The 12,048-nt window shown below is 44.0% G+C and overlaps 1 protein-coding gene across 10 annotated transcripts in view; it reads left to right on the top strand.

Moving 5' to 3' along the window:
- POLR1E (RNA polymerase I subunit E) overlaps positions 1–12,048 on the top strand; it is a 93,287-nt gene that overhangs the window by 10,991 nt on the left and 70,248 nt on the right. For 9 of the 10 annotated variants that reach the window (XR_012127314.1, XR_012127313.1, XR_012127312.1 and 6 more), the window contains exons 11-12: positions 518–649; positions 6,459–6,620. Coding sequence is in view for 5 of the 10 variants with exons in the window: in XM_073227462.1 (XP_073083563.1) it covers positions 518–649; positions 6,459–6,618 (292 nt within the window). In the remaining 5 variants the exon portion in view is untranslated. Of the gene's footprint in view, positions 1–517; positions 650–6,458; positions 11,004–12,048 lie in introns of those variants that run through there. The other variant, XM_073227450.1, reaches the window with a different exon arrangement.

The raw sequence follows: 12,048 nt of genomic DNA, 5'->3' as shown, positions 1-12,048 counted from the left end.
TGGAGAAGTTGATGTTAAAGGCTCTGGGAAGCCCCTGTCACAAAGGCTTATTCTGCTTCATACACTTCTTCTGAGGAATGCTTGCTGATGTCCATACCAGTTCTGTGGAAAGGCAGGGTTTCAGAAAAAGGGCAGCTCAGTGTGATGACTTTGGGGAAAGAATCCCAAGCAAAGCACCTGCCATTAGCTTGGAATGTATTTTCTGCTCTGAGTGTCCTTGGAAGAATGGTCAGCAACTGAGTTTGGGATGGGTGTTTTCCTGGCAGTCCTGCCAAGCGAAAGGACAGGCCAATGCGAGGCTCAAATGGTGCTCAGGGGAAGTGCAGGGGCAGTTTTCCATCCCCCTGAGGGAGTACTGGGATTGGCTCACTGTCCCACTGTGTGTGAAGGCTCGGGCACCTTGACAGGACAAGGAAAGACATTGAGTGCCTATGGGAAGAGGCTTGGATGTCTTTATTCTGCTTTTGGAGAAATCATCTTAGAGTTTAATGTGTCCCTTTACTGCCACCGATTGCAGTTTACGGAACTTAATTTCGGATTCTATGAAGGCGAAGATTGCTGCGTATGTGATAATACTTGCCTTGCATATAAACGACTTCCAGATCGACCTGACGTTGTTACAGAGGGACCTGAAACTCAGTGAGAAAAGGTGAGCATAGCAGAACAAAAAGCTCCCTAGAGGGTGCTGTGATGTATTTCTAGTACTAGTGGAAAATGTGAGGCACCACCATCAAGGGAACTGGGGATGTTCCAGAAAGACTTGGAACCAGAGGACAGTTGTCAGTGAGTGAATGGCTTGACGCGGTCCAGCCGCGCCAAGTCGAGCAGGTCCTGAAGTGCGGAAGGGGGGCGAAGAAAACAAAGACAGAAAGATCTGGGAGGGCTGACGCTCCTGTGCGTCGCCAGCAATGTTTTATTAGAGTCCAGAGTATTTATATAGCAAAGAAGCACACTATCCCAGGAAATAGCATTATCCAATAGACAATCAAGCACAGTATTGACATCAGCGGTAGCCGGGCAAAGGTAGGCTCCTTCAGTTGCTCATGGAATGCGTTAACAGGATGTTCTTTGTTCTCCATTCCCGCCACATCAGCAAGTGGGGGAAAGGGCATAGCCCGCTCCCCACATCTCCCCTTTTTATTTTATAATATGAAGACAGTGCCTGTCTTAGGTGCCCCAAGGCAGCAACTCTGATCTTACCCGTCATTGATACTCCCACTCCAATGTGGAAGCCCTGTCTTAAGTTGCCAGAGGCTCCAGGGTGCTTACCCCATCATTGGTTATCCTGTCTTTCTTCGATAGTACCATACAGGGGGTGTTGTTTCAGGTGAAACATATGAATTTCCGAACCCAGCTTTAAGAGGGATTTTAACCCAAGCTTGATAACCCAAGGTATCAATAATATCATTATAAGAAGACATAGCAGAGCAGTCGCAATGGATAACAGAAAATGGGGCAAGTCTCCCAACTTGCCGAAAGGAGAGGCTGCGTGTTTGAGGGTGTCCAGGATATCTTGAGCGGTTTTTAACAGGATCAAACCACAGTTCTGCATTTTGCATATCAAGTATTTCCTTATGTAGGTCTAGAAAATCTTTGGTGAAATTATCAGTAAGCCATATGCCCTGTAGGTGATTCTTCACCATTTCCCAACTATACTTAGATTGATTATACTCTTAGATGTGACACAAATTTCATTATAAGCTGCATGACATTTCAATTGGTGCCTTAACTTTAGGCCCTGAACCTCTTTGCCCAAATACATGACCATGTCATACAGGGCATTAAGCTTATGACTTGTTTTCTCATCAGTATTTCCTTGATCATTAAGAGCCTGAGTTGCATTTTGGGTCAAACCATTGACATAGATTGCAGTTTGTACATTCTCAGTTAATGCTACAGCTGCTACAGTAGAAGATACAATAAAGGAAATTAAAGATAACAACCCTACAATAATGAGGCCCACAGCTCTCTTGGGACAGTCTAGAGCTTTCTTCAATTCTATCAACACTTACAGGCCCTTATCATCATACCAAGGTCCTGTGTGGTTCACGGGAATCAAAAGGAAAGGGGGTTGCTTAAGTAAAAGAACCATGGTATTGTTGGACACAGAAGAGATGCAGCTAGTGAGACTGCAATTTTTACAGGCAATATGAAACATATCTTTCTGATAAGTCATATTAATAGAAATAGACCCTACCAACAGCGCATGGAGGGGGCAATGCAAGCCGCCACATGTGTGTCATTGTTCACATTAATGCTTGTACTATTATCCCAATCTAACCCTCCCATAGCCACCCCTATTTTCCACCAAGAGGTTTGAGGGTACCCATCTGGAGTGTACCTAAGTCCCATAGAGAGTCCTCTGTATTGCGGGGCTGACGTCTTTGAATTTGGTCCTAAAGACCAGTCCACAATGTAAAGTTCTTTAGTGATGTTCATCTGCTGTGGCCATTCACCACCTGCACCCGCAAGCGAAGGGGAGCCCTTGCACTTTGTCCAGGGTAGTGGCAATGTGTCATTTTTAAGTGAAGATGAAGATGTAAGCATACTGCACACAGGGTGGTCAGAAGGCAAGGTGCCGTTGCTCCTATTGCTAGGTGTTCCGATGGGCCTCCCAAAATGTCAGAATCATTGGAGTAAATCTGTACCTCGGGAGACTTCCAACTGACTGGATGGAGCAGAGGAGGGTCAGGAACATACACCCAATATATGCGCTGAACTGCTTGCTCCGCTACTTGCACTTCAGCTGGGGCCCTCCAAAGCTGGAGCAGGATCAGGAGGAATATGGTCTGCATGACGCACCAGCCTTTCTGGCAACCACCTCGGGCCCTCAGCATCCTGTGGAAAGACACAAACGTGTCCTCGCCCCCAAAGAAGGATGGGATCTGGACCTTGCCACGCCCCGGTCAGAGGATCTTTCCATCGCACCTGTGTGAGGGGCGGATGACCGCCAGAGCACCAAAAGCGCTCTGCGGAACTGCATCCTGCAAGGTCTAGAGTTAAAAAATTTAAAATATTGAGTGCATGGGATAAATAATTCAAAGATGTAACGGGGTATAACTCCCCCTTCTTAATTTTATTGAGCTGGGCTTTCAAAGTGCCATGGGCTCTTTCAACAATGCCTTGGCCCTGGGGATTATAGGGGATGCCTGTCTTGTGGGCAGTACCCCATTGCGCACAAAATGTGCGAAAGTGGCTACTGGTATAGCCAGATCCATTGTCCGTTTTAATCAGCTTGGGAATGCCCATAACAGCAAAGCAAGAGAGGCAATGGTGAATAACTTGTGAAGTGGATTCTCCAGAGAGAGCGGTAGCATGCAAGAAACCTGAATAGGTGTCAATGGTAACATGAACATATTATAATTTTCCAAATTCAGGGATGTGCGTGACATCCATCTGCCACAGGTGATTTGGCAGGCACTGTTGGCGTTCTCATAGGCCAACTGTGTGACTAGGGTGGTACTAAACTCTGATTCTCCAAATGTTCTCCCTGCTGTCTTTAATAGGTGAGCTACAAATTCTTGAAATGGCTCATCAGGCCCTTGCCTGATTTTAGAGACCTCCTCTGTTCTACTAGTACTTCCTGGGAGAGCCTTCCATGCTCTTTTAGCTGCCACATTTGTTTGAGCATATACTGTTAACTGAAAGACCAACTGTTGATCTACCTCAGCATATTGGCCCTCTCCTGCCAACATGTCAAAAACAATGGGTATTTGCTGAGCAGCATTAGTCCTAGCTGTTTTCTGACAATTCTCATAAAATTCTGATTTCCATAGCAGATAATCTTCCCCTGTAAGACATGCATGTGCTAAGGACTTCCAGTCTCCCGTGGGCAATGCCTCTGTAGTCATAGCTTCTAAGATGTTTAATGTAAACGGAGCAGTGGGGCCATATTTATTGCAGCTCTTCAACTGTTTGAAAGGAAATTGCACATGTTGTCTGAATACCTCTCCGTTGTCACCTGGCTGTTCTAACACTGGATAGGCAAAAAATTCTTGTGTGTCCTCTCCCTGATCTTGAGCTTCTTGTAGTACTGCCTCAAGAGGAGTAACCTTTCTCTGTCTCTTCTGCATATTAACTGGGAGCACACGAGGCTTTTCTTCCTTAGACTCTATGGGCTGTTTTTCTTTCTGTTCTAAACCCTTCTCTGTCTTTCGCTCCACTGTTTTCTCTTTAGTTTGTTCTGAGGATATAGGCTGAACAGGATCAAAACCTGCCCTTTCAAGGGGAGCTGTTTCAGCCTTACTCACAGGGGAGTCTCTTCTCTCGGGGTGTGGCTGTCCCATCTTTTGCTGCGCTTCTAAGGCTAAAGTAAGCCGCTTCAGGGTGCCCTGAATTTCATTCCACCGCTCTTTGAAAGGTATTCCGGATGGGTCTGCGGCGACTGTCCGCGTTACTGTGAGCAGGGATGGATAAACTTTCTTGCTAGAGCCTATGGAGGCTACCTCTATTGTTTGTATCTCCTTATCACAAAGTTGAACTAAAGCTTCCTCCACTAGAGGGCTCTGTTCCTCCTCCATCCCCTTGTCTGAGCCGCTGTCCGGTTCGTGATAAGATGGCTCCCGCCCTTCCGGCGCTTCTAATGGCGGAGCAGATGGGGAGATAGCTGGAGAAGCAAGATTGCTTTCATTTTCCTTAGTGGCTTGACCCGTACCAAGGGCATGCTCTGTCACATTTTCTATCTTAAATCCTTCATGCCTAAGATCTAAAGAATCTCTAATCAAGGTCCACAGTCCAAAAGTATCTACTGGAACCTTCTTTGGTCCCTGGGCAGAATAATAAGTTTGTAATCCCTCTCCTACCTTATTCCATAAATCTATGTCTACTGTCCCTTCTCCTGGAAACCACGGGCAGAATTCCTTAATAAAGTCTAAAAATCTTTCTAATTGGGGCTTCCCTACTATAATTCCCCTAATAGCCAATAATTTCTTCAGCCTGCAGCCATAAATGTGTTTGCTTCCTGCCTGTCCCATATTGGACTCCCAGAAAAATCACTTACCACATCCACATTGCTTGCGTGCCTCTTCTCTCGCGCATCTTCTCTAGTTACCCTGGCCAGGGCTTTCTCTTCTCAACGTGGTGGCCCTCACCTTCTCCCTCTCCTTCAGGTCCCTGTTCAGGCGCCACATGACGCGGTCCAGCCGCGCTAAGTCGAGCAGGTCCTGAAGTGCGGAAGTGGGGCGAAGAAAACAAAGGGGGGAGAAAGAACTGGGAGGGCTGATGCTCCTGCGCGTTGCCAGCAAAGCTGTATTAGAGTCCAGAGTATTTATACAGCAAAGAAGCACACTATCCCAGGAAATAGCATTATCCAATAGACAATCAAGCACAGTATTGACATCAGCGGTAGCCAGGCAAAGGTAGGCACAGCAGGGCTCCTTCAGTTGCTCATGGAATGCATAAACAGGATGTTCTTTGTTCTCCATTCCCGCCACATCAGCAAGTGGGGGAAAGGGCATAGCCCACTCCCCACAATGGCTGAGCAGCAGACATTATGGAGCGGCTTGTTTATGTTAAGCGCAGTATTTAATCTCACAGCATCTTGGTGATTTCCCTAAAACTCATTAAAGGATATTTAGTTCAGAGAAGTCAGTGATGATCCAAGCTCACACAAGCGAGGGGAAGAGTTAGGCATCAAACCTGCACCTTCCCACAGTATTCTGACCCAGTGTAACTGAGCAACCTGTAGTCTCCAAATTGCTGTTGCTGGGAAGAGGGATTCTGTGTGGTTCTCAGGGATGAAAGCAGTAAGAGAACACAATTTCAGCTTAGCAAAAACATACTTTATCAGAGTCACATGGAGGGGACTGTCAGGGGAGGTGTTCAAGGCAAGGCAGGGCTACTGTTTGGCAGGGCGGTCTCATCTGGGCTTCTCTGACCAGATTGGGAGAGTTGGTAGGGATGACCTTTAAGGCTCTCTAGCCTTGCTCAGAGGGACTCAGACTAGTAGGGGCAGAACCTCTCAGGATCCAGGACTGGGGGGGGTGTTGGCTCTTGTTGGTGATTCAAGGGCATCTGACACCCAAGGACCTGATGTGTTACAAGAAAGCCTGTGAAAAACACCATTGTGTGGACTCATGTAGCAGTCCATGAGGCCGTCCATGGATGGCAGTCTCAAAGGCAGTGAGGTTGCAAAAAGAGAGAAACAGATACATGTAGCCTGTAAAATTCTAGCAAGTGCTTGCTCCTGTTTATAGGAAGTAAAGTTATTAATAGGGTCTAGGTAACCTGGTTTTCCATTACATTTATGAATATTTCTTAATAGCAGTATGTAAAGATGACATTGTCTTCCTAATGACTCTGGTGGGGATCTGGTCTGCCTCTCTGCTGAGGGATTTGCTCCTGGTGGCTGCTTCAGGGACTCTGTCTTTGTGGCCTGGAGCACGAATGTGCTGGTTCCTCCTGCCAAGCCTCCCTGAGCAGTCACACTGAGACTGTTGTTTTGTGTACTTGTTCCTTAGGATGATTGAGATAGCAAAAGCCATGAGGCTGAAGATCTCTAAAAGAAAGGTGTCTCTAGCAGCCGCTGGGGAGGAGGATCACAAATTGGGCACTCTGTCCATCCCACTGCCTCCAGCCCAGACCTCGGACCGCCCATCAAAGAGGAAGAAAATCACCTAGAGGTGCGCTTTCCAGACAGCTCATTTTGACCACATCATAGCCACTGCTTCTATTCATTTCCATTTTTACTTTTAAAATGAGAGGGGTAAAAAGACTTGCTTTGGCATGGGTATGAAGCCAGAAGCCAGGATCTCAGTCCTGCTTATAAGCAGAAATGTGAAGTGATAGCCATATTGAACTTTATCTCTCTCCTTTGGTGTTGCTGTGATTTTAAATGGAAGATGGTTCACATGTACCATGTGGGAGGGTGGGGCCTGGGGAAGTTGAGTCAGAAGATCTAGTCAAACACTGGGTCAAATCTAATGGACAAAGGTTAATAAGGAGAAATGTCAAGTGCCATGTTTAGGTCTGGAAGGACCAGTGGAGTACATGGAAAGAGGGAGGGTACAGCCCAGTAGGGCTGGAGGAGGAGGGTTCAGGCTTTATCAGTAGCTGACTGGGATCACTGGCGTGATGGCATCACCAGAAGAGGCCAGGCTGTTTGAGGCTGCTGAAACGGGAGCCCAGTCAGAGGAAGTGATTAACCAGCCCAGTTGCTTTGTCTTGCTCAAGTTCCATAGAAGGCAGGGGTCAGCTCTGAAAGACAGCAACCTCTGTCCTACTGGGGAAGCAACTAGTCTTCACTCACACAAAAGGGGATGATATTGATAGGGCAGAAAGTCCAGGATGGCAAAGAAATACCTATCCTGGTGACAATGGGTATACCTCACTAGATGTAGGTGATGCCTTCCCAGAGACTGACTGAAAAGCAAGTTTCTGTACAGCAAGGGCTTTGTGGGTCAAAAGAGGGCCCTTGTTCAATTTGAACATGTCTTGAGTGCCTAACACTGTGCCTGACATAAAGACAGTCAGTGTCTGGTGACCGAGTCAGTGTGTGAACCACACCTTCTTTGCTTGGCAGGCCTGTTCTCAGTTAATGCTTGCAGAATAAGGGAATTGCAAGGTTTTTTCCTAGCTCTAAAAAACTTTCTTTACTAATACATTCACAGAGGATAACGTCATCCCACAAATTTTCTGCTGTAATGTCTCCTGAGGTTCTCTTTGAAGAGAGGGGGACTGTGGGCTGGACACTCATATCCTTAGGAAGATTTTCAGTTTGTGGAATAATTTTAACTTACAGGTATTGATTAACAGAATGAAATCTGTTCCCTGGAGGGAAGTCTCTGCCTGTGGCCCTGGTCTATGGCCACAGTTAACAGTGAAGGGTCAAAAAACTATATTTAACACACTTGCAGGGGACCCCATCCTGGAAGTAGCTAATTAGATAAAGTTTTTTAAGGGTCTTCTTTTAAAAACTTTGGTTTGATACAATGTCATACTTAAAAACAATTGCAATAGTACCAGGAACCATATAATCTCCAACTGTTAATGTGTTGTCCTGTTAATTGTTGCTTATATATTTACATATTCCTGTGAAACATTTGAGAGAAGTTTCTTACCCTTTGATGGGTAAGTACTTGAGTGTGTAGGCCTTGTGAGTAAGAGCTCTCTCTTCCATACCATAGTACATTTACCAAAAGCAGAAAATAAAACAGTGATACCGTGCTATCATTTAGCCCACAATTCATACTCAGTTTTGTCCATCACACCTCTGGTCTTGTTTAATTGAAAACCATTGACTTTCTCAACCTTGACTTTTCGAGTAAGGTTGATTATTTTGTAGGGTGTCCCTCAGTTTGGGTTTGTCTCATGTTTCCTTATGATTAGATTGAGGATATACATTTTTTGGCAGGAGTATCACGGATACCGTGTCCCAAGTGTATCGCAGTAGAAGCACCTGGTACTGGTTTGTTCTGTTCTTGCTGCTGACTTATTACCTGGCTAAGGTTGTGTTCTCTCCACTTGAAGTTACTATTTTCCTTTTTGTAATTAATAGGTAAATTTGTGTAGGGATACTTTGAGGCTAAATATCCTGTTCCTCATCAAACTGTCATCCATGAGTTTTACCCTCAATTGATGATACTTGATGAATCAGTTACCAGCATGGTTGCAAAATGGTGATTTTTCTAACTCCGTCATTTCTTATACAATTATTATTGGCATTCTAATAAAAGAGGGGTCTTCTTTTCTCTCCTATTAACATTTTTTTAATTTAGTTGTCATTATGGACTCAGTTTTGTTTTTGTTTTTTTGAAGTATAGTTGATAAATACAGAATTATATTGGTTTAAGGCATGTGGCTTTCAAGAGTACAACATAGTGATGACAATTATATACATTACTAAATGTTCATAAGTGTAGTTACCATCTCTCACCAAAGTTATTACAGTATTATTGACTATATTCCGTATGCTGTACATTTCATCTCACCTTACTTCATAATTGGAAGTCTGTACCTCTTTACCCCTGCCATCTGTTAGGCTCATCCCCCCACCCCACTATGGCAGCCACCAGTTCACTGTCTACTTACAAGTCCACTTCTGTTCTGCCTTTTTTTGTTCATTTTTTCAGATTCCATATATAAGTGAAATCATAGGTAATTGTATCATTTCACTTTCTCTAAGTCCACCTATGTTGTTGTAAGTGACAAGATTTCTTTCTTTTTTATGGCTGATAGCCCACTGTATATATGTAGCACATCTTTATCCATTCATCTGTCTGCGGACACTTAGGTTGCTTCCATATTTTGGCTTTTGTAAATAATGTGGCAGTAGACATAGGAGCACATACATCTTTTTGAATTAGTGATTTTGTTTTCTTTGGGTAAATCCCAGAAGTAGAATTACTGGGTCATATGCTGTTTCTATTTTAGTTTTCGAGAAACTTCCATACTGTTTTCCATAATGTCCTCACTGATTTATATTTCCATGAACAGTGTACCAGGGTTCCCTTTTCTCCAAATTCTCGCTTTATTTCTTGTCTTTTGGATAGTGGCCATTCTAACTAGTGTGAGGTGATATCTCATTGCGGTTTTGATTGGCATTTTCATGAGAGTGATCTTGACCATCTGTATGTCTTTGGAAAAATGTCTATTCAGGTTCCCTGCCCACTTTTTAATTGGATTCTTTGTTTTTTTTTGGTATTGAGTTTGAGTTCTTTATATATTTTAGATATTAACCCCTTGTCAGATACATCATTTGCAAATATCTTAGCCCATTCAGTAGGTTACTTTTTCATTTTGTTGATGATTTCCTTCACTGTGTAGAAGCTTTTTAGTTTGATAGTCTCATTTGTTTATTTTTGCTTTTGTTTCCCTTGCCTAGGGAGATACAACCAGGAAAAAATTACTAATGTTGATATCCAGCAGCTTACTGCCTTTGATTTTGTTTAGGAGTTTTATGGTTTTGGGTCTTTATGTCTTTAATCCATTTTGAATTTATTTTTGTGTGTGGTGTAAGGCAGTGATCCAGTTTCATTGTTTGGCATTTTGTTGTCCAGTTTTCCCAACACTTTTTATAGAAGAGACTATCCTTTCTCCATTGTAATTTGTCCTTTTGTCATATATTAATATTTTGGTAAATTGTAAATGAGTTTATTTCTGGGTTCTCTATTGTGTCTCATTGATCTGGTTGTCAATTTTTGTGCCAGTACCATACTGTTTTGGTAACTATAGCTTTGTAGTATAGTTTCGTATCAGGAAGCGTGATGACCTCCAGCTTTGTTCTTTTTTGGTACTGTTTTGACTCTTTGAGGTCTGATGTGGTCCCATACAAATTTTAGGATTATTTTTGCTCTAGTTCTGTTAAAAATGCCATTGGTATTTTGATAGGAATTGCATTGAATCTGTGATTGCTTTGGGTAGTATGACTTAATATTTTTCCAATCCATGCAAGCTCCTAACATTTAATTGTGAACTTTCACCTCCTGGGCCTTAACAAAGATCACCACTCAGAGTCTCAGTTCCTTCTGTAAAAACCGGGGCAAGATCTCAGCAAATTAGTGTTTAGCATACTGTTGATGGAACGCAAAATGACCTCAGTGGCATGGGATGCAGCCAATGAAGTTATGTTAGCTGGGCTAAACTGTAGTAACACATTGCCCCCAAATGTCTGGTTTCAACACAGGTTTTATTTGTGGATTGTGAATATTTTCATTTTAATAGTTTGTTCTAGTAGTATTAGAAAATCCTAGCTTTGCTTTGTAGTAGTGACATAAACCTTTTTTTTTTTTTTTTAGTTCAGCAAAGTTAAGTGTCTTGGGTAGGATCCTGGAATGGAAAAAGGACATTAGGTAAAAACTAAGGAAAGCTGAATAAACTATGGACATTAGTTAATAATGTGTCAATATTGGCTTCGTAGTTTTGACAAACATACCAGATTAATGTGATGTAAGTAATAGGTAGTACAGAGTTCCCATAATGCTCGCTACCCAAATTTCCCTATGTTTGTTTCCACTTTTGCTGTAAATCTAAAAAAAATTAAAATGAAAAAAAGATTCAAAAAGAAATATCAAGTACTAACTTTCTCCTTAGGTAAATGTGGATATGGCAAAAACTCTGATGTTGAGTGACTGTAGTTGGAAAAATGTGCTCATGGATCTGATAAACCTTTGCAGACTGTTGAGCCATCCAAACCAGGGACAATGACTGTTATTCTTCACAAAGTTCTTGGGGCAGGCAGGACTACAGGATGGTCCTTAGAACCTGGGACCGCAGAGGGAACAGGGTAAATGGAGAAGCTGTCCATTCTCCTACAGTGGAAGCACTGGTGCCTTGGGAAGGTGGAGCAGGCCAGGTCTGCATTCAGCCACCCAGAACTCCAGCAAATACCCAGACCAAGGAAAGTCTCCCAAAAGGGCCTTTTTTAAAATATAGAACTTTATTTTGTTTGCTGAGATTTTCACAGGAAAGTCATTTCTTACCAAAAAAAAAAAGGCATTTTGTACAGCGACTCACATTGGGGCCACCACCAGAGAAGTGCAAAGGACAGTGCTCGTGCCCACAGTCCTCAGGGAGAAGCCAGTGTTCCTGGCTCCCTCCAGCCCCTTCCTACCCCAGTCCCAGACAGCAGTGCTCAGGGCTTGGCCAAACCAGCCTGGAGGCCATCACGAGGTACATGACAGAAACTGCAACAGGCTGGGGAAGGCCCTACCTGAAAGGCTTAGTGGGGGGACTGTGCAGGCGGAGCCCGTCTGTCAGCTGCTGCCTTCTCCTCACTCAGGATACTGATGCTACCCCAGCCCTGGCCCTACCCTCAGGGAGTTCCCAGACGGGTGAGTTGGTTGGGCAGACCTGGAGAACTCCAAAGCAAGGCAGAAAATGCCTAGTACCTGAGAGGGGAAGGAGACGGGGCAGAACACTGTCAGCTGGAGGGAAGGGAGTGCGCTGTGGAGATGGCAGTGTCTGAGCTAACCCTGGAAGACTCAGGGTAGGCAGCATGCCAGGAAGAGGAAAGGGCTTAAGCCAAGGCACAGAGTGGGAGATCATGGAGGGTCAGTAAAGGCAGGAGGTTATCCATGAGAGAGCATGGATTCAGACAAGGGGCCCTTGACA

This window comes from Manis javanica, chromosome 2, assembly GCF_040802235.1.
Source record: "Manis javanica isolate MJ-LG chromosome 2, MJ_LKY, whole genome shotgun sequence".
Lineage (NCBI taxonomy): Eukaryota > Metazoa > Chordata > Mammalia > Pholidota > Manidae > Manis > Manis javanica.
Note: the sequence above shows the minus strand (reverse complement) of the source record. Positions and strands in the feature narration are given on the sequence as shown.